The 21,292-nt window shown below is 31.9% G+C and overlaps 1 protein-coding gene across 2 annotated transcripts in view; it reads right to left on the bottom strand.

Annotated features, from left to right (window-relative positions):
* LOC122518013 (leishmanolysin-like peptidase) overlaps positions 1 to 21,292 on the bottom strand; it is a 330,144-nt gene that overhangs the window by 146,209 nt on the left and 162,643 nt on the right. For both annotated transcript variants that reach the window (XM_043636656.1, XM_043636658.1), the window contains exon 2: positions 14,752 to 14,852. In XM_043636656.1, coding sequence (XP_043492591.1) covers positions 14,752 to 14,852 — 101 coding nt within the window. The remainder of the gene's footprint in view (positions 1 to 14,751; positions 14,853 to 21,292) is intronic.

Genomic DNA, 21,292 nt, shown 5'->3' with positions numbered 1-21,292 from the left:
TTAGGCGAATCTAATGTAACGATCGACTCGAAGGAAAGAACTTTTGCTTTTTCTTAAACTCGTGAAACGAACGAGGACTGATTCGTGAACGCTAATCTAACGGGTATCGTTTTTATTTCTTTCTTCCTTTTTTATTTTCTATTTTTTCTCGCGATATCACACCTCAAACTTTCCCCCCACTCCTCTCAGTTTGTTTGGTTGCTTTTTTTCATGCTCGAAGTATATCAAAAGTCGAGATTATTTGTTTTTTTTGTGCTTCTTTTTAAAGCCACTTGATTTAATTTCGTACGCGGTCATAGCCACCACGACCACAACCACGATTGGAAAAAATAGAAAAATCCTGAAAATAATACGAAAGGGAATAAAAATGATAATCTGTTCGTACTATTATCTTTCTGAAAGATTTCCTAACGTCATCTCGTCCATTATCTTCTCAGTATTTTAATCTGATAGCTTTGTTCTTGTTCGAGAGTTCGTTAAAATCTTCGCGTTATTACTTTTCTTTCTTTTCTTTTTTTTTTTTTTAACTTTTTTCAAAGACTGCTGAATAATCGAGATTAAAAAAGAATTCTCACGTTAAAAAATTAAATGAGTCAAAGCGATCCGACTCGTTTAAGAAAGAGAGAGAGAGAAAGATAAAGAAAGATAAAGAAAGATTCACTTGAAACGTTGCCTCGTTGACACTAATTGTTCCATCGTGATACCACTAGTACTGTCGCACACTAGGAACCTCCAATCACAATCGTGATTCATCTTAAAAGCCTCTGTCGTTTGGTGATTAAATGCTTCTCCGATTACGTCACCGATCAGCCTATTATTATCATCTCACACAATATCTCCTTTGCATTTAACGATTAATCAATAATTCGTCTGCCATATAAATTGACAATAATTTTACTTGCTTAAATCGTATCACAGTTGAAAATTATTTGTCCTATATTTTATTATCTTATTATTTATTATATTTATTATATTATTATTATATTATTCGTATTTATATTTATTTTTTATATATTTATTATATTATTATTATATATTATTTATATTTATTTATTATATTTATTATATTATTATTATATATTATTTATATATATTTATTTATTATATTTATTTATTATATCTAAATAAATATTATTTACGAATGAATGTAAACGATATAAATTAATGTTAGTCTAATTTAAACAAATTTCTTATTCGATACGATTTAATATTTAGAAAGAAAAAAAAATAAATAATTAACATTTTTTTACTCATTAGAAATACGAATGAAAAATTAAAACGAAGTATTTGTAATTAAAAATAAACGTAAATAAACAAAAAAATATATTTAAGATAGATTTGATTTACGTACCATGTTCTTCTATCTAATTAAAAAAAAAACAAAAAGAAGAAAAAAATATGTTCAATTTATTTCCACGTATCGAAAAGAAAAATTACAAAAAGATATCAGCGAATAAAAAGAAATCGATGTAAAAAAATAACTTAACCGTTCTATTATAGTAATACGCGAATTTATAATAAAAACGTATTTGCATAGTTGGAATAAAATTTCTAACGTACCTGTACTTACCTGTACGCGGTAATTAGGTATTCCTCTATTTGCTACGCAATTAAATGATAATTAATTGGGAGGGTGGTTAGAAAAGGAAAGAAAAAAAAAAAAAGCAAAGAAAACACACCACGTACGCTAAAGGTGAAGAAAAAAAAAGAAGAAAAAAAAAAAGTAAACGTTTCATTATAACATCGCGTCACGATTGGTAGCCGGTTCGTGAACATTTCCGCGATTCCTTCGCAAGGCTTTTGCTACTTGCTGGGGTTTTTAGTAGTGTGCTGCCACAGTGAAAGTAATCGTGCATCGTAAAAGTCAAGTTGAATGGCATGGGAATATGCAGGTGACTGCGAACGGAATGCAACGGCACCGCCTAGCTCTGCCGACGAGAATTCTTTTGTTATATCCTCTCTCTCTCTCTTTCTTTCTTTCTTTCTCTCTTTATCTATCTTTCTTTTCTATTTTTTTTTTCTCTTTCATTCCTTTTCTTTGTCGCATTTGTGCAGTAGCACAAATTAAACGAAACGCGTCCTCCTACCGCGGAATTTCAATTCTGATGCCGTCAATTTTTCAACGCTAACACGTGTTATATGTTTTTTTTACACACTCGCAAAACACAATAATAATAATAATTATATATTTTTTCCTCAAAATTTATACATTGATTGTCACATTATTCTATTTTTTGTTTTTACAACTTTAACATTTCTTTTCTAGACTCTTAATTAATTACATGCAATTAATTAAACGAATACGTAAAATATGCTGGTCAATTTGTACTCTTTTCGATAATATTTCTCTTAAAAATATTTCATAAACACGCACGAAGAACACATACACATTCTCTCATCCACTCATACTCGTGCAAACATAATACACACACATGACAAAAGGAAGAATAACAAAATCATCTTTAACTATTCTAAAAATAATTGAACACTTCATTAGACTATTACTATTAAATTATTTATTACTATTATTTATTATCGTAAATAATATTATTTATTACTATTAATTATTACTATTAAACTTTGATAAATACTACACTCTGTAATTAGTTTTGTTGTGATATTTAATGAAACTTGAAATCAGCTGGGCGCCTTATCGGCGCCATTCGAGTGCAAAGAATTAAGTAATAGTTCTCTGTTATCTGCGTCTCAAATTTCTTTAATTCACACGAGAAAGAAAACATCAAATCCTGTTAACTCCTGAATTTTTCCTATATCACATTATTATTATTATTTTTATTATTATAGTGAAAAATGAGAAAGGAAATTGAACGGTTGTCAATTTATAGGTTATGTAAAGGATCTTTAAGAACCAATTTCGCAAAGTTATTTGGGAAAAATCCGAGGAAGGAGAGAATCTGGTTTAAAAGCTGAAGAATACGAGTGAATGAGAAAAATAGAAGAAAAATTCGATGGGTTTTCTTCTTCCTCTTCTTCTTCTCTTTCTTCTTCTTCTTCTTCTTCCTTTTCTTTTTTTAGAAAACTTTTCATCGCGACCGCGTTCATAATGTATGCACAGAACTCGTAACCGTGGTTTCTCTCTCTCTCTCTCTCTCTTATTCATTTTCTCTCGCACGCTTTGGTAACATGGTCTGTAGAAATATAGTGTTGGGGCTTTTAACGCTCAAACGTTTTTGTGACGGTCGCCTCTCACGTTCGCTGACAAGTCGTCGAGAGAATAAAAAAAGAAGAAAAAAAAAAAAAAAAAAAGAAAAAATAAAGAGGAAAAAAAAGAGGAAAATAAAAAGAAAAAAGAAAGTAGGTCTCCAACGAGGAATTACCGAAAGACTGTGACTCGTCGATGATGTCTCTCGACATGTTTCTTTACGAGTACCCACACAGTTAACCACTACTACTACTACTACTACTACTATTACTAGGACTGTACACATTGAATTGGATTACTCAGCTAAAACTTTAGCCCTTTTCCTTCTCCCCATTTCTCTGTCTAACACAACATATATAACACGGCTTTCGAGCTTTCCTACGAGAGGAAGGATAACATTGACTCACGGAATTACTTGATTTAGACGGAAAGCTACCGCACCTTGTATATCCTTATCGAATGTATACCAACGAGTTAGCGATAACGATCCGAAAAATAAAATAACATACTAAATATATATTTGTATTAAACGAATATACACATTTTTTTATTTTATTAAATATTTTATAATGATTTATTGTAAATTAATATTACTATTTAATTTCAAGATAATATGTATAAAGAAATATATATATAAAAATATTATATTATTGTGGGATGCGAGCGCCTCCATGCTAAAAATAGGCATTCGTAAAGAGATTGGACGGTAGGCCCTGGATAGCTCAGTGGTTAAAGTGCAGTCGCTCAATGGTAAAAGAAGCAGTCGAAAGCAAAAAATCCGGGTTCGAGTCCCGGTATAACGGTCCAATTTTTTCACCAATCTTACATTATATTTATATATATAAGAAATAAATATAAAATAATAATAATATATTATAAAATAAAAAAATAATAATATATTATAAAATATTATAAAATAAAATAAAAAAATAAAATAATATATTATATTATTATACATTATTATATATACATATTATAGGTAATATTATATATTATTATATATTATATATTTCTATAATATATAAATATATATAAGAAAAAGAAAAACGTTGAATAAAAAAATATAATCGTAATTAAGATTAACAGATTTTATTCAACGCAATTATTATAATCAAACATTTTATAATAATTGATTAAAAATCAAATCGTTAATTTTCAATAAAATATAAAAATACAATGAAACACACGATAAGAGATAAATTAAAAAATCAAGCGAGTGAGAATTATTCTAGGATATAAAAATTGAATATTCACCGCGATTATACGCGAATGAAGGAGAGAGAAGAAAAAAAAAGGATTTGACGTGAAAATATAAATGGACGTTGAAATAATGAAATAAACCGATAAAATTATATCGCACGGTCTTGAAATCTTTCAAAATTAGCTATGCTCGGAATAAAAATAAATATCAGAAAGGAAGGACAGAGAGAAAAGGAAACGTAAATTTATTATCTCGATCGAATCACGTAGGGACCATTATACGAACGGTTAGATAAAAGGTGTAGTTGAAAAGGGAAAGGGGAAGATAGGAAAGAAAGATAGGAAGAAATGGAGAGTAGAATAGGTGGGAAAAGCAATTACCAAGGTCGTTTCGACTCGATTAACGCAAGTCACGGGGACCACTCTTTGACGATCCTTTTTGAAGGATCGTTTCTCTTCTCTTCTAGCTTACATACACCAACACCACCATTATAGGAAGCAAGCAAGTAAGTAAGTAAGTTAGTAAGAAAGTAAGTTAGTAAGAAAGTAAATCGATTGGCCTCTTCGTTCTTTCGAGAAACTATAATACCATTCATTCAGATTTCTTCCTCTTTCCTCTAATCGATCTACACCATACTTTAACTCACTCGAGAAAGAAAACGAGAGAGAAAGAGAGAGAGAGTTTCTTAATAATCCCTACCTTTAAACTACACCCTTTACCACCTCTACCCCCAAATTGCATTCCCACCACCGTGAACACTATTTTCTTGCTTCAGGTGATTCTCCTCCTGTCTACGATCAGATAAAGCGATCGTCGAAGTTCGTTAGAAAGTTGAACGACAGGTGGGTATTGTTTAAAAAAGCAATAGGAAAGTTTCCTTCATTAGCAGAGCCGTTGGAAGGAACGAAGGAAAGCGTTGAGACCCACCAACACCCCCACCAGCACCCCTACCAACACCCCCACCACCACCCCCGACAGCAAAACTTGCGGACTAGTTTGAAAAGTAACGTAATTTCTGCCAATTTCTACCCTTCTATACTTCTCTCTCTCGCATACTTGCTTGCTTGCTTGCTTGCTAGTTCAACACACTCATACAACACTTTAGAAATTCATCCCTTGCTTACGGATAACCCACACTAATGTATTCTTCCAAGTGGTCGAGTTCGTTATTTAACTGGTAAATAAACTGGACGATTAACGAGTTACCGAGTTACTTGTATATTTACGCTTTTCGGACCATCCTATTTCATCCCTTTCCGACGCTATTACAACCTTGTTTTCGACAACCCTTTACAATTTCTCCTAACACACACACACACACACACATTCTACAAGTTGACCAATCTACGACCTCGTCAAGGATCAAAACAGAATTCTGTTTCGAATATACTTTCTCAAATGAGTGAAAGGGTCAAATGAAAATGGTAATGAATGAATTCTTACTTTCTTTTTCTTTTTTTTTTGGGAATAGGACAAGATTGAAAAAGTACAGAAATCTTGTTTCCTTTTAACCGAACGTAATCGATCGAAAAACATTAACGTCCGAAACTAGATAGGACCTCGGATAGGTTGATACGGACTTCGAAGTAATGATACTGGGATTCAACCGCGTAATGTAATTAGCAATAGAGATAAGCCGTGTACGAATATTACCTGCTTAATGTACGATCGCAATGGCTATAAATTTATCGAGTAATCGCTCCCAGGCATTCGCCGTTGTACAATGCGATTCGCGTCGTGGTTAGAACATTTCTACCCAAATGCAATTCGAATAAAATCTAAATGAACGAATATACGAACGGAAGAAGACTACTTTTTTTTTTCCTATAATTCACTATAGGAAACCCAAAATTGCGGTTAAATTCATTTTTGGATATTTTCTGATTCTTTTTTTTGTCTTTTCTTTGTAAATTTTGCGTCGAATAAATAATATTTTTTTTAATTGTCAAATGGATTGCAAACTTCTTCTTCAACCTTTAAAAAATGTTTTTATTATATTTTTCTGATCGAATTATCATTAAACATTTCAAAAATCAATTTATTACATATAATAATTGTAATTTTTGTCAATTTCAGTTCTTTTTTTGGAACTAATTTGATTTCTTTGAACGATTCATATATCGAATTGGCAACAAAATTAAGAGAAATAAAATGTAAATTTCATATATAAAAGTATAATGAGTAATAACGTGAAATTTTAATAAACGTAAAAGGGGTGAACAAACGAAACTCGTTTAATTAGAACAACCAAAAAAAAAACAATCAAAAACATCCAACCGAAAGAAAAAAACTCGTGATTTGAAGTTTCACACGTTGAAACTAGCTGAGAGTTTCGAAAAAACGTTAAACAACATCCTGAAACTGGACGATGTTTTATGCACGTACGTCAAACACCAAGGCCATTACTACCACTTACACCAACCTATCATCAACGAGAGAGTTCATACAACACGTTTGCACATTGAGTTTATGTTTGTTGCAACAAATATTACGAAATTCGCATCGGTTTCAAAACCAAAAGATACCCGCCCTCACCCACCCCCCCCCCCACGCCTCCTACGTCGAAAACTACCATCAATTTATATTTTAAATGTTTGCCCATCTCTTTTTTGTTGTTGTTGTTAAATTTTTACTTGTTTGTTTTGTTCTTTATCTTTTCAATTTTTCGCGTCACATGATTCGACGATCGATCCAAATTTATCTTTGACGTTCGATCCGAAAAATAAAAATCAAAACGAACAACCATGCGCGTATTCGCGAAGGACATCTTTTTTTGTTTATATTTGTTCCGTTCGTCATTGTTTCCAAAAATATAAATCAATCATATCGTCGGAATATTTATTTAAAAAAAAAAAAACGAAAATAAAAAAAAAACAAATAGAATCGAAATAAAATTGTAGCTGCAATTTTCATTTGCCTAACTGTTTAATCGCCCCTCTCCCATCCCCCCACCCCACTCCACTCCTCCGTCAACCAACGAGCGGACGAGTTCGTTTTTTTTTGTTTTCATTCGGACTACTCGCGGAAATAAAAAAAGTACCACAAAAAAAAGGACTTGCGATACGTGAATTCCATTAAAACCCTCCCCCCACCCCCGAAGAATTCTATTAGGCACAATTTTCCCCTCGTTTCGTTCGTTTCGGGTATTTAACGTGAAAGTTTAGCAACCGTGAAGAGTGCACACGCCATATCCTCGTTGCACTCCCCCCCTCCCCCACAGCCCACCCCAACCTATCCCATCCCTCACTCACACTCTTCCTTTCAGTGTGTGTGTGTAGAAAGTTAAACGTTTCTATTCGTGTTTCGTATTACTTTCAAAGTGAAATATAATAAATTATCAATTCCTACTTCAGATTCATTGAATTCCATAACTCGTTTTCATTCATTCGTTCGTTCGTTCATTTTAAACAAAAAGCATAAGAGGAATGAAAGAAACGAAGAGACTAACGAGAACGAGACGATGACAGCTTTTTAAACTGTTCACGGAATTCATCCTGAACTTTTACCGAAATGAAATTCGAACTTTATTTGTATTCCCTTCCTTATTCTTCTTCTTCTTTTTCTTCTTCTTGTTCTTCTCTTTCTCTCTTCCACTTCCTCCTCCTCCTCCCTTCCTTTCATCCATCCTCGTAATATTCGCCCGACTTTAATTAACTTTCGTCATCTAAAGAGACAAGTAATTGGATTTATTTAACGAAGCACGAAACTATCAACGAGGAAAATATAAACGAGAACACCCCGTTCCTGGCCTCACCCTCTCACCCACCCACCCCCCATCTATCTTTCTTCTCACTCCTATCTTTCAAACCGTTTTCCCTTTCCTTTGAACCCTATTATTCTTCTTGTCTATCTAAAATGCCATTTTAAAGTAGAATACAATCAGTATTTTTGAATAAAAAGTACTACTAGCTAGCTAGAATACAAGTAAGTTGGAATACAATCAGTATTACGTCTTACGTTTAAACGATGGAATAAATTACGTTCATTAGATTAACCACACGACACCTTACCATTTTTAACCATATACGTTTGTTTGTATGCGTCATATACACACACACACACACATACACATGTTCAAATAATATATATGTAAGTTTGATAGAAAAATGTAACATGTGAGAGTAGAGGGCCACGATATTCGACATTCGTGCCGTGAAAAATACTTCGATCCGTTATATCGTATAACGAGAATCAAAATTTAACGAGATTCGGAGGAATAAAAAAGAAGGAAAGAAAAATAAAAAAATAAAAAAAGGTAAATCCAGGTACAGATATTTCCACGTAACACCATAACGAACGTTGCATATACGTATACCTATACATACATATACACACATACATATATATACACACATACATATATATACACACATACATATATACACACCTATACATATATATACACACATACATATAAATATACACACATACATATATATACACACACATATATATACACATATATACATCTACGATTCGAATAAAAAAATTCGTAAAAACCCTGTACCAAAGAGGTAAAGGTCGCGTTGACGAAATTTTCGAGATGAGAAAGAGAGAGAAAGAGAGAGAGAGAGAGAGAGAGAGAGAGAGAGAACCCATCGGTGATTGCCATGGAGCACACGTCCTAATTTTTTTTGTTTTTTGTTTTGTTTTAATCTTTCAAGTACGAGTGATGAAATTTTCACGCGCGATGCTCAAAGATGACCAGAAAAAAAAGGGTGGGGGTGGAAGTGGGCGGTCGGTCGGAGGCGTTAGTTTCCATCGAACTGGGGGAAATGTATTCTTCAATTTGATCTACTCCCGCGAGATAGAAAACGAACCCAGTCATTCGATTGGCGAGAATTCGCGGATATATATCGGGTGGTGGAATTCATCCGTACTCGGGTTAATTCCATTCGCTCTTTTTCTATTTTTTCTTTTTTTCTTTTTTAATCTTTTTTCTTCTTTTATTTCTCATTCAACCGAAGGTACGAGCGACACGGGATTAATTATCGGTAACGAGAGAACGTGATTAATCGTTCGATGCTACGGGCCGCAGCTGTGCGTGCAAAGAACAAAATCAGAGAGAGAGAGAGTGAGAGATAAAGGGGGAAAAGGGAGAGGGGGGTGAGAGAAAGAGGGAGGGAAATGTAGGAGAAAATTCGAACGCACCATTGTAATTCTCATTCACGAGATAACTGGTACTACGTGTACGAATGTGTGCAGCAAACTCGAAGCTGGGTGTAGTGGGCGGGGTGGGGGTACAAACGTATATATGTGTTTATCTATGTGTTGAGAATCGAGTTTAAAAGTCCCCATTCCCCCTGAACCATCCCCCTGGTGGTGAAACGCCTCGGGCTTCCAATAGGTAGATATAAACTGACATAGATCGATTTCGATAATGTTAAAATCGTTTAAATCGTTATTATTATTATTATTATTATTATTATTGCAATATGTTAGAGTTGAAAAAGTAAGACAGGAATTACTCGCGCGTAGACAAGAAGTATAATAGTTGGTCGTACGATTTATTTGACAATCTGATTTGTTTCGTACGACGTATTATTTATTATGTTTTTAAGAGGATGTGACAGACGAGTGTTACGATAAAATACGTATTTTTCAAATAAACGTCAATCCAAGTATATTAGTAGTAGACAGTTGGATTATTTGTTTGATATTTTTTTCCTAGATACGAGTATGGATTATTTAAAATGAAAAGAATAAAATATATGGATTTATTGATACGAGTTATAATAGGTGTAGAGATAAAAACAAATATAAATAAAAATGTATCGCGAGTAAGTTTATCAATCTTTTTATCTTTATAAATTAAATATAAATAAATATAATAAAAATATATCATTTATATAAATATATATATATATATTAATAATTAAATATAAATAAATATAAATAAATATCAATCTTTTATCTTTATAAATATATTGTAGGATGCGAGCGCCTTCAAGCCGAAACTTAAATAGGCATTCGCGAGAAGATTGAACGGTAAGTCCTGAATAGCTCAATGGTTAAAGGCAGTCACCCGAAAGCAAAAAATCCAGGTTCGAATCCCGGTCCTCCAGTCAATTCAACGGCCCAATTTTTTCACGAATCCTACAATATTATCTGTTAATTAATTATTATTGATATATATATTTAATATTATAGAACGGATTTGAAATGAATTTACAAAAAAATACATCACATAGAAAATATATATTTACTTATATTTCGTTAATAAAATTTCCGTGCAAAAAGGAAGAAAGAGAAGAAAGGAACAAAATTAGAAAATAAGATAAATAATCTTACTAAAATAACGAATCTCTTTCTATGCTATACCATGCTTCTTCCTACTTATCCAGCAAAGCACACTGTGAGATAATTTTAACCGCGAGTCGCGTGACCAACTAGGCCTACGAATATCGGTCGTGGAAAAAGAGAGAAGAGGAGGACGGTAAATCACTAGGCGTGTTCTTAAGAGCAATTTGTAAAATTCGTTGGACTATATACACTTAACTAGTGGAGAAGAAGAAAGAAGGGGAACAGCAGCAGCAGGAGGAGGAGGAGGAGGAGAGGTCAGGAAGGTGGTATGAAAAGTCCTTTTACGAAAGAATCCGATCGATGTATTATTTCGCGTTGAAAGAAATAACGCGATTTTTTTTTCTTGGTCATTCGCACGAGGACGTTGAAAAAAAAACACTAAAAACAACGCGTGACGAGTAATGACAGATAATGACAGAGTATATGCATGTGTACGTACACGTACACACGTGTATGTATGTATGTATATGTACGTACATGTATACACGTTTATGTATGTATCTGTACGTACATGTATATAAGTGTATGAGAGTGTAGGTAAACGAAGCACACACCTTATCTCACGAAACTTTTCGTGACTCTCGTGGTACTCTCGAAGCCACGTATATCCATAAAATAAGTCGTTCCGGAAACTATGTTATTCCATAGACGAGTTGATGAGTGAACGAGTATAATATAGCGTACGTGTGGAATGGGGAAATAGAGAAAGACAAATTGGTGCCGATCGATAACATTTACTTATTAACACACTTCTTTTCCAGTTAATGCAACATAGAAATATATCGTGAAAAGGAATAATAAATGATCGTATTATAATTCGATATTTCGTTCGAATAATGGTATCGTTAATTTACGTTAGATCAAATTTTCATATTAATTATCGTAAAAGGTAGGTTCAATTTTCGAAAATTTAAACAGATAAATTATTCCCCCCTCTCTCTCTCTCTCTCTTTTTGTCTTGTTTTCGTTATCTTGTTCTCTTTATTTCTATCTATTAAAAGTAAAAGTTGACGTGGATAGAAAAATTAGATAGTTCTCGTTTATATATGCGAAAACGTCGGACCAACGATGAAAATGCAATAGGAGAAAAGCTCGACGAGGGCCTCCCCTACCCCCTCACCGACCCCCCTCTCCCACTCCTCGGTCTGTAGCAGCTCGTGTACCGCAAAACTTTCAACGGGCATTACGAAAGCATTTAGTAACCGCTGAACTTGCGTACCGAGCTTCTCGTAAAAGTTCAAAGTTACAACGCAGGCGAATTGAAGTACTCTACGTCGTTTTAACGTTAACACTCACGATATTCTCTATTCAGAAATGTTTCCTTCGAAAATATTCATTAAGGACATTTCATTCTCTCTTTCGTTTTATTTTCATTTCCTTTCCTTTCCTTTCCTTTACTGTTTTTTCTTTTTTTTTAATTTATCACCATAACTCGTTTTAATGTTATCACTCGCGGATATTCCATTGAAAAATGTTGTTTCCTTTAAAAATATTCTTTTCCTGTTGAAGTTATTTCATTCGTTTTACATTTACCAACACAAATCGAACTTACAACACGAATTTAACGTTGATATTGAATTTTTCTATCCAACCTACTACCGTTTAATTTTTCAAATTTTATTTCATTTGTTCAAATAATATTATCACGACGATAACGAACGTAAGTATTATTAGATTTACTTTAGATAATATATAATTCTGCAAATAGTTACTGTTCGCTAATTTACTACTGGCAAAGGAAGAAGCACCGAGCAACGAGCTTTGTAAGAAGCTTTGGCAATGCTCTTCAAAATAGAAATCAACGAACGAACGAATGAACGAAGAAAGGAACGAACTTTCATAATACGATTCGTCGAGAAGAGCAAAAGCAAGTATAGGTAAATCTCTTAGCAGAATACAATCCTACAAATTACGTAGAAACGCGAAATACCGATGAGTATTTCATTTACGCTTAGATAGAACTGTTAACTTAATTAAGAATTATGTATGTAGAATTGATTATTTACCATTATATACATAGAAATGACAAAACAAGATCTTTCCCGTTGCCAAAACGGTTTCCTCGGAATTGTAATCAAATGAAATTTCTACTAAAACACTAGATGCCATAAGAAATAAAGATACAATTTTGTTTTGTTTTTAACCATATGTTTGTTGCTTTGAGCCAATACTACTATACTACTATTATACTTTTATCTACTATTTTCTTTTTACTTTTATCCACTTTCTGTGCGTTACTACTATTATAATGATAAGTTTAATTATAATTACATAATTTTAATTTCCGTTTTGTTTCACTTATATATTATATTGTACTACACTGTAATTAATGGCTTTTATAGGGGGAGCCTAGGCTTTAGGATCAATAAAATATTATTAAATAAATAAAATAAATAAATACCTATATGTAATTACCTATATATGTATGTAGGATTCGTGAAAAAATTGGGCCGTTGGACTGACTGGATTCGAACCCGGATTTCTTCCGTTTTTCGGGACTTTAACTCTGCTCTTTAACCATTGAGCTATCCAGGGCCTACCGTCCAATCTCTTCACGAATGGCTATTTAGGTGTTTGCCTTGGATTGGCTAGGGTCAATAAAATATTATTAAATAAATAAATAAATAAAATTAACTAAAATACAACGATATAATTAATCGATGCGATAACAAGAAGTGCTTCCTTTTTTTATTTCTCTCTCTCATTCTGTCATTTAATTAATATCTACAACCGTAAAAGTCAGAAAAATCAAGAATTACGTGAATTAACATTCGTTTGACACGCACGCGAATATTAAGAAAGAAAAAAAGTGTACGATAGACTGATGCATCTGCAAGTTCGTTGCCATTTGGTTTTGTTGCATGCGTCACGTGGCTTTTATACACGGTTGGATTATTATAGTTATTTGAAATGCGCCTACGTCGTCTTGATTCATATCAACGATGATTACGTTTCTATCTGCGTATACACAGGCAACGTTTATCTTTACTTGCGACATATGAACGAATGAACGAATAAACGAACGAACGAATGAACTTTAGGCGTGTCCAAACGATTATTTCTATTCCACTTTGATATTTTATGTTCTATTATACGTCATGTCAATTTTTTTCTACCAATGTCTTCTTACAAATGATTTCAATCCTACAATTGTACATTTATATTTGGAATTATCAAAGAGTAGATACATTTAAACGTTAAACTTATATTTCATTTATTTATACCGTTAACGATAAAGTGATTTTTATTCGAATAAAAGATTGATGTTTTTTGTATATCGTTGAATACGGATTAATAATTTATTTTAGGGAACGGGTGTACAGAAAATAATATAATATTACAAAATAAGATATAATAATATTAAAAAAGCGGGAATATATTTATATTTGTTCGGTATTATTCTTTTAATCTTTTAAAATAAATAAAAAAAAAAAAATAAAAGAAGGAAAATGTTATTACGAATGTAAATGAATAAATCTCGTTTAATCGTATTTACAATTGACTATGACTTCGCATGAAATGAAAATTTGATATAAATAGGTAAAAATATATTTATTATAAAAAAAAAAGAGAAAAAAAAGAGGAATCGAATAAAATTGTTATCCAACGATTACGCGAATGTCATTTAACGTTAGCGAAACGAACAGGATTTAACTTGAAAATGGATGAATTCGGGAACAAAAGTAAAACAGGCACTCGGACGTGAAATGTAATTCTCCTAAAACGAGAGGAGGAACGAAAACCCGCGCATGTAGGAATACCAACTGTAACATTCGCATTTTAACGTACCATCGTTCAAAGGGTTACACATTCGTCGTATTGTTCGTACGAAGGAGAATTCGATTTCGACATTCGCGGTATTTGAAATCGCAATCAGGGTGATACACCGACATTTACCAAAATCATGTTTGACGATTAACGAAGTACGTGAATGGAACATTCGATATATCGATCTATCTATCGAATTACATTTTGATATATCGAGCCACCATTTTGATACATTTATTTCGCGTATCGATTGACCTATAACAACATTTCCAATTTTTTACGTTTATAATACTTTTTTTTTCTTTTTTTTACTCACCTAAATACACTTTCGTCGTAAGAAAGTAAGATACGAAGGGGTTGACTTATGCTACGTTTTTTCACTTCGTGTGCCGGTTCAATATGGACACCGTGTATCACCTGAAACAAACAAATTTTCTAAATTGAACGATAGAGAAAATAATTTGATGAATTTATAATATTTCGTATATTTTCCTAGAATGAAAAATAATGTTAGGGTGTTACGATTTGTGTCCTAAACATTATTAAATATTCAAATAAATAACAATTCAAAAATTAAATATTAACAAATGTTATTTTTACATTCATGAAATAATGATGAATTTTCTTGCGACTTATACGAAATTAACAATTGGAAAAATAAATTAGGATGTCGGTATGTTAAAAAGAAAAATAATTGAAATAAAATTAAACTAAATCTCATATATGAAACTATGCTTGATGGGTAGGGGGAGTTGGGGGGGGTGCATGGAAGGGAATAAATATTTCAGTTTTTTTTTTGTACACTTTTTTGTGACTGTTAAGGATAATATAAAAGCGCTAATTTCTAATTATGAACAAAAACTAAGAAAGGATCGTTTTGTAAAGAAATTACGAGAGAGACAAGTGGGTAGAATTAGAAATTAAATGTTCTCTCTCTCTCTCTCTCTGTTTCTGTTTCTGTTTCTGTCTCTTGCGAAGTAAGCGATCACACAAACTCGGTTATTATATATGTATAAGTGTATATATTATATAATATACATATATATATCCTTGTAGCACTTGCTACCTTTCTACTTCTCTCTCATTTTCTGTTTCTCTGTCTAGTTGAATTTCTACGAACGAATCTTCCTACAAAATAGTTTCACCGTCGTATCGCGCCTCTTATTCCGGCGCTCATATTGCACAAAGTCAACGTCACGTTGAATGGCCCTCGACGTAGCAGAGTTCCATGGTGAAAGTGCAATCTCGTGCTTGCGGCAGAAGCTGCAAGCTCGTCTGCAGACGGTTACAAGAGGAAAGAGCTTCGGCAAAAAAGGGGAAGAAAAAAATACGAAAAAAAAAAAAAGAAGAAATGAAAAAATAAAAAAGGGCAAGAGAGAAACGAACGCGCAGAGGAGGAGAAGGAGGAAGAGGAGGAGGTGGAAGAGTCATCCGCTTAACTTTAATTCTCTGCTTTTTTCTTTTTTTTCTTTCCACCTCCCTTTTCTAAACATTGCCATACCTTATCTCGTTGTTTTACAAAAATAAACGATGTACGGAATGATCGATTTGATTAATTTTTAATTGAAGACACTGTTAAATTAATATAATATAATAATAAATAATATAATAATAAATAATATAATAATAAATATAATAAAATATAATATATAAATAATAATAATAATAAATAAAATACGCGATAAACTAATCCAGTTAATTTTAAATAGTTTTATTAAAAAGTACAATCAATTTTTCTATTAAACACGTAACTTCAGTCCAATTTTGTTCAGTCGTATATTCATTTATTGGATGTCATCCAACAAAAGTACGAATGATAAATGGATTAATTTAAAATTTGTAAGGAAACAAAAATATAAGATACCTTTGTTGAGGTCACACGTGACAGTTATACTACGAAGAATATTATTAGAAGAAAATTGAAGATAATGTTTTCTAGGTCTTCGTTCAATTCCTCAATTATGTGTACGAAATGCAATTATGTGAAAGATCCGTGTTAAGTTTTAATCCTATCTGGTTTTATACTTGCGTAAAGTTTACGAGATATACCATGGAAAGCTGCTTAACGATAATGCGATATCTTAAGAGGATGGGAAAGGTATTAACCGTTCTATGAGAGATCATATGGGACACTGCTACTCTAAAATAGAAGATCGAAACTCGAAAGTAAAAGACTGGCCTCGGTCAATGGCCCTTTAATTGAAAGATTACAAATTTATTTATTTCTATAATGACTTACGATTTAATTTACAAAATTTTCTTTTGTTTTGTTTTTAATCATATGTTTGTTGCTTTGAGCCAATACTACTATACTACTATTATAGAACCATTATACTTTTATCTACTTTCTGTGCGTTACTACTATTGTAATGATAATTTTAATAATAATTACATAATTTTAATTTCCGTTTTGGTTCACCTATATTTTATATCTTCACCTATATTTTACCTATATTTCACCTATATTTTAGTACTACACTGAAATTAATGGCTTTTAGGGGGAGCCTAGGCTCTAGGGTCAAGAAAATATTATTAAATAAATAAAATAAATAAATACCTATATGTAATTACCTATATATGTATGTAGGATTCGTGAAAAAATTGGAACGTTGGACTGACTGGACTCGAACCCGGATTCTTCTGCTTTCCGGGACTTTAATAACTCTGCTCTTTAACCATTGAGCTATCCAGGGCCTACCGTCCAATCTCTTCACGAATGCCTATTTAAGTGTTTGCCTTGGATTGGCTAGGGTCAATAAAATATTATTAAATAAATAAATAAATAAATATAAGTATATATACATTATTAAACATTATTAAATATTCAAATAAATAACAATTCCAAAATTAAATAAATAAATAGGTATATAGGTATAAGTATATATTTATATTATATATAAATTAAATATATAATAAATAGGTATATATATAAATAAATAAAATATATATATAAATTTAATAAATAAATTATCCAAAATTAAATAAATAAATAGGTATAATATATAATAAATAAGTATATATATATATATACCTATGTGTGTGTGAACGGGTTTATCAGTGAGAAAGAGAAGAAAAGAAAAAGATAGAAAAATAGAGAAAAATAGATAAGTAGAGAGAGAGAGAGAGAGAGGAAATATGTAACGGAAGGTAAGCCGCACGTATTCCGACATAACTTACGAACCACTCCAGCGAGTGTTCGCTCCTGTTCTCTTAATTATCAAACTTTGTACCGCTCCTAATTTTCATCCTTACTCTCTACGGTCTATCGGATAACGAGGAACGACAACGTGTGTCCGCATAAATTTACTCTACGCAAAGGGATCACCTGCGTCCTCTCTCTCTCTCTCTCTCTCTCTTTCTATCTCTCTCTTTCTCTCTTTATCTAGCTATCTATCTATCTTTCTGCTTGTAGTAATCGTAGACTTGATTCCACTCACGAATTTCTCTCCTCGTCACACATTCGTTAATATCTTTTTCTTATTGACTTAACTGTTACATCCATTCTGACAAAAATCACAATCAACAAACATAGAAAATTTAGTAGAAATATCCTATTCACGTTGATCAACGTATAGTTTGTCTATGCTCAACTAAAAATCATTTAATCATGCACCACCGTCAAACGAATTTTGAATTAGTTAGAATAAAGTTTAATTTACTATTATTGATGCTTTTTATGGAATAATGGCTAATAAATTCTAATTTCGTGTTTTTTTTTGTTTTTTATAAGATTTGAAACAATTTAAGTTACATAAGTTATTTCGAGGGATAAATGTAATTAATTACTTTTAGATTTATATGAAGTTTTGATTTCATCTTAAGCAATATAAAATTCACTGGTCAATTTGATTAAGAATTATTTTTCTTTAGAAATTCTTTTGTCATATCTAAACGTGACGTTTCCCTTAATTACGAATATTAAGCGAGTACGAAAAAATATCTATTTTCGATAAAAAGCATTCCTATTATAAAGTTTATTCGAACAAAAATTCAATTGAAATTAGCCGAGAATAAAATATGAGGACAAAATTAATCGTAACGCTAATAAAAGTTAATTAACAATCGCGTTGTCGGTTATTTTTATAATCCGTCCCGTTTGTCTAATATTTTTTCTATACGCTTCTGTATATGTGTGCGTGCGTGTATGTATTATATTTGTCTAGCAAAAATATAATTTGATTATTAAAAAATAAAAAACCTATATTATCTTTCATAAAGCGTTTAATTCGTGAAATCGGAATGGCAAGAAAAGAAAACCGAACGAATTAATTTACGTTTTTATCCGAGCTTAACAAATTTGTCGATACGTAGAGCTTTTGTGGTTCTGCGATTACGTAATTCCCTTTCAAGGAAAACCTTTTACCTGTTACTCCTAGTGTGCTGCTGGTTCTGAACGGACTGTGGAAAGTGTAAAGGGTGGGTAACTCTATATATTCTCCTCTTAAACACACACACACACAGATACACACATATATATATATGATTACATCGTAGGGAGAAGCATTCTAAGCGTTAGAGCCTGTTGCCACTTGTCCTTGCAAGGACATTGTCGAGAAACTGTATATAACTAGCAGGGACACGCTGATGTAATGTACAAACAGAAGAGGAAGAAGGGATACTAAGAGGAAAATGGAAATTGCCATAGTGTATGTTAACCATGGACCTTGCTGTTAGACGTACGTTAGCCTAGCATCGGAAAGTAATACTTTTAATTATGTTCCAAGCTATAATATTATTGTTAAAAGATCGTACACCTGTTATGTTGAAATCCCTTTAAGCCAGCAATGTAGGTTCAACGAATTACCTCGAAATGACACTTCACTACTTTATCTAACTATTTCATCTTAATTGAATACATTTCTCTTTTGATTTTATTGTTGAAATAATATTTTGTTTAAAATTAGATATAATTAAGCTTGCATGTAAGACTCATAAGTAGAAAGTGTTCTTTAAAATGAATATAAATGTATTATACGTTAAATAGAATATAAATTTGAGGTGTTTCGATCAGATATTTATTTTAGATAGAAAATATTTTAGAAATTTATTCATTGTTTTCTAAATTTTGTTGGGTTTAATAATAAATTTTAATAAATATGTAGGATTCGTGAAAAAAATTGGACCGTTGAACTGACTGCACCGGGACTCGAACCCGGATTTTTTGTTTTCCTGGCGACTGCCTTTAACCACTGAGCTATCCAGGGCCCACCGTTCAATCTTCTTACGAATGCTTATTTAAATGTTTGGTTTGGAAGCGCTCGAATCCCACATTTATTTATTTTTATTTGTTCTATGATAAATCTCAAGGATTAAGTTTTTTGGATATACTTTTCAAGCTTATTGTAAAAATAAAAGATCGTGTAAACGTTCAAACGATTAACTTTAATCCTCAAGTATTTTCTTTAACAGTCAACACGACAAAAGCACCGGATGCTCTTCTTCTTCTTCTCTCTTTTAGTATCACGTTGTTCTTACTAACAATTTAATAGGATGAATCGAATTCTTTCTCAACCCTTATTGCACACGTTCACGCGATAAAGATAACAAAAGATAAAAGAAAAAAGAAAAGAGAAGAAAAGAAAATAAAAGAGAAGAGAAGAAGAGGGAAGAAAAGGGAAGAAGAAGAGATTCAGTAGAAGTTTTGACTTTTCCTTTAGAGTTTCGAGAATCGTTTTAAGCTACTTTGAGTGAACTTTCTAAAAGATCTTTCTTCCACTCTCTTTGTTAAGAAATTCTCGTTTTTCGAAGTTTCCCTACCGATACACTACTATTCCATGGCATACACCACTTGATCTCATTTTCAAGAAGATCGAGTAGAAGATGCATCCTTCGATAAGAAATAATTCATTCTGCTTGATGAAAATCATACGCGTATATATGAAATAAGATATCTGTAAACTTGGTTTTTTGTTTAAAATTCGTCGTAATTCGAAGAAATTCATTCAAACGTGCCCATTGAATCAGAAAAAATTAAATAAAAACTGTAAAAAATATTATACGAATGATATGAAATAATATGAAAAATCAATATGAATGAAATCAAATGAAATTTCATCATTGAATATATCAAATTAATGATAATTTTCTACAATTAAAACTGAATTTTGAAAAATTAATTATATGAATAATAGTAGTACACAGAAAATTCGTCGTAATTCGAAGAAATTCATTCAAACGTGACCATTGAATCAGAAAAATTAAATAAAAAGTGTAAAAAATATTATATGAATGAAATCAAATGAAATTTCATCATTGAATATATCAAATTAATGATAATTTTCTAAAAAATAAAACTGAATTATATGAATAATAGTACTACAACGATGCTAAAACTTAGAATAAAAAAACCCCTCCTGTTACATATATATTTCGCAAAGAAAAGTTTTCCATCGTTGATCCATTAAATAATGTTATAAACTAAACGATTTAAAACGTTATACCTTTCTTCATCTCTTATTATTTTTCCTTCTATTTTCTATTAACAAACTTCACCTTTCTCTTATTTTCTTAAACACAATTGTTGCTTTAGCTGTTCGTATTGACTACTTGAACATAAACATGACTCTCTCAGGTTAAACTTAACAGGTTACAAAAGAGAAGATGCAACTAGTCGATGAATTACAGTAATTCCTTGATATCTATCCATGTAAAATATATGTGTATTTGTATATCTGTGTGTGTGTGTGTGTTTAGAAATACATACATTCATCTAAGGATTAGACGTATCTTCGAGAAGTAATACAGAATGAAAGAGAAGAGGAATAAGAGGAGGAGGAGGAGGATAAAGAAAGGGGGAGGGGGGTGGGAGGGTGGAATTCTTGGATCGTTAAGCCCAAGAGAGTTCAGAGATGCGAAGC

Source organism: Polistes fuscatus, unplaced genomic scaffold, assembly GCF_010416935.1.
Source record: "Polistes fuscatus isolate 324 unplaced genomic scaffold, CU_Pfus_HIC Scaffold22, whole genome shotgun sequence".
Taxonomy (NCBI): Eukaryota; Metazoa; Arthropoda; class Insecta; order Hymenoptera; family Vespidae; genus Polistes; species Polistes fuscatus.
Note: the sequence above shows the minus strand (reverse complement) of the source record. Positions and strands in the feature narration are given on the sequence as shown.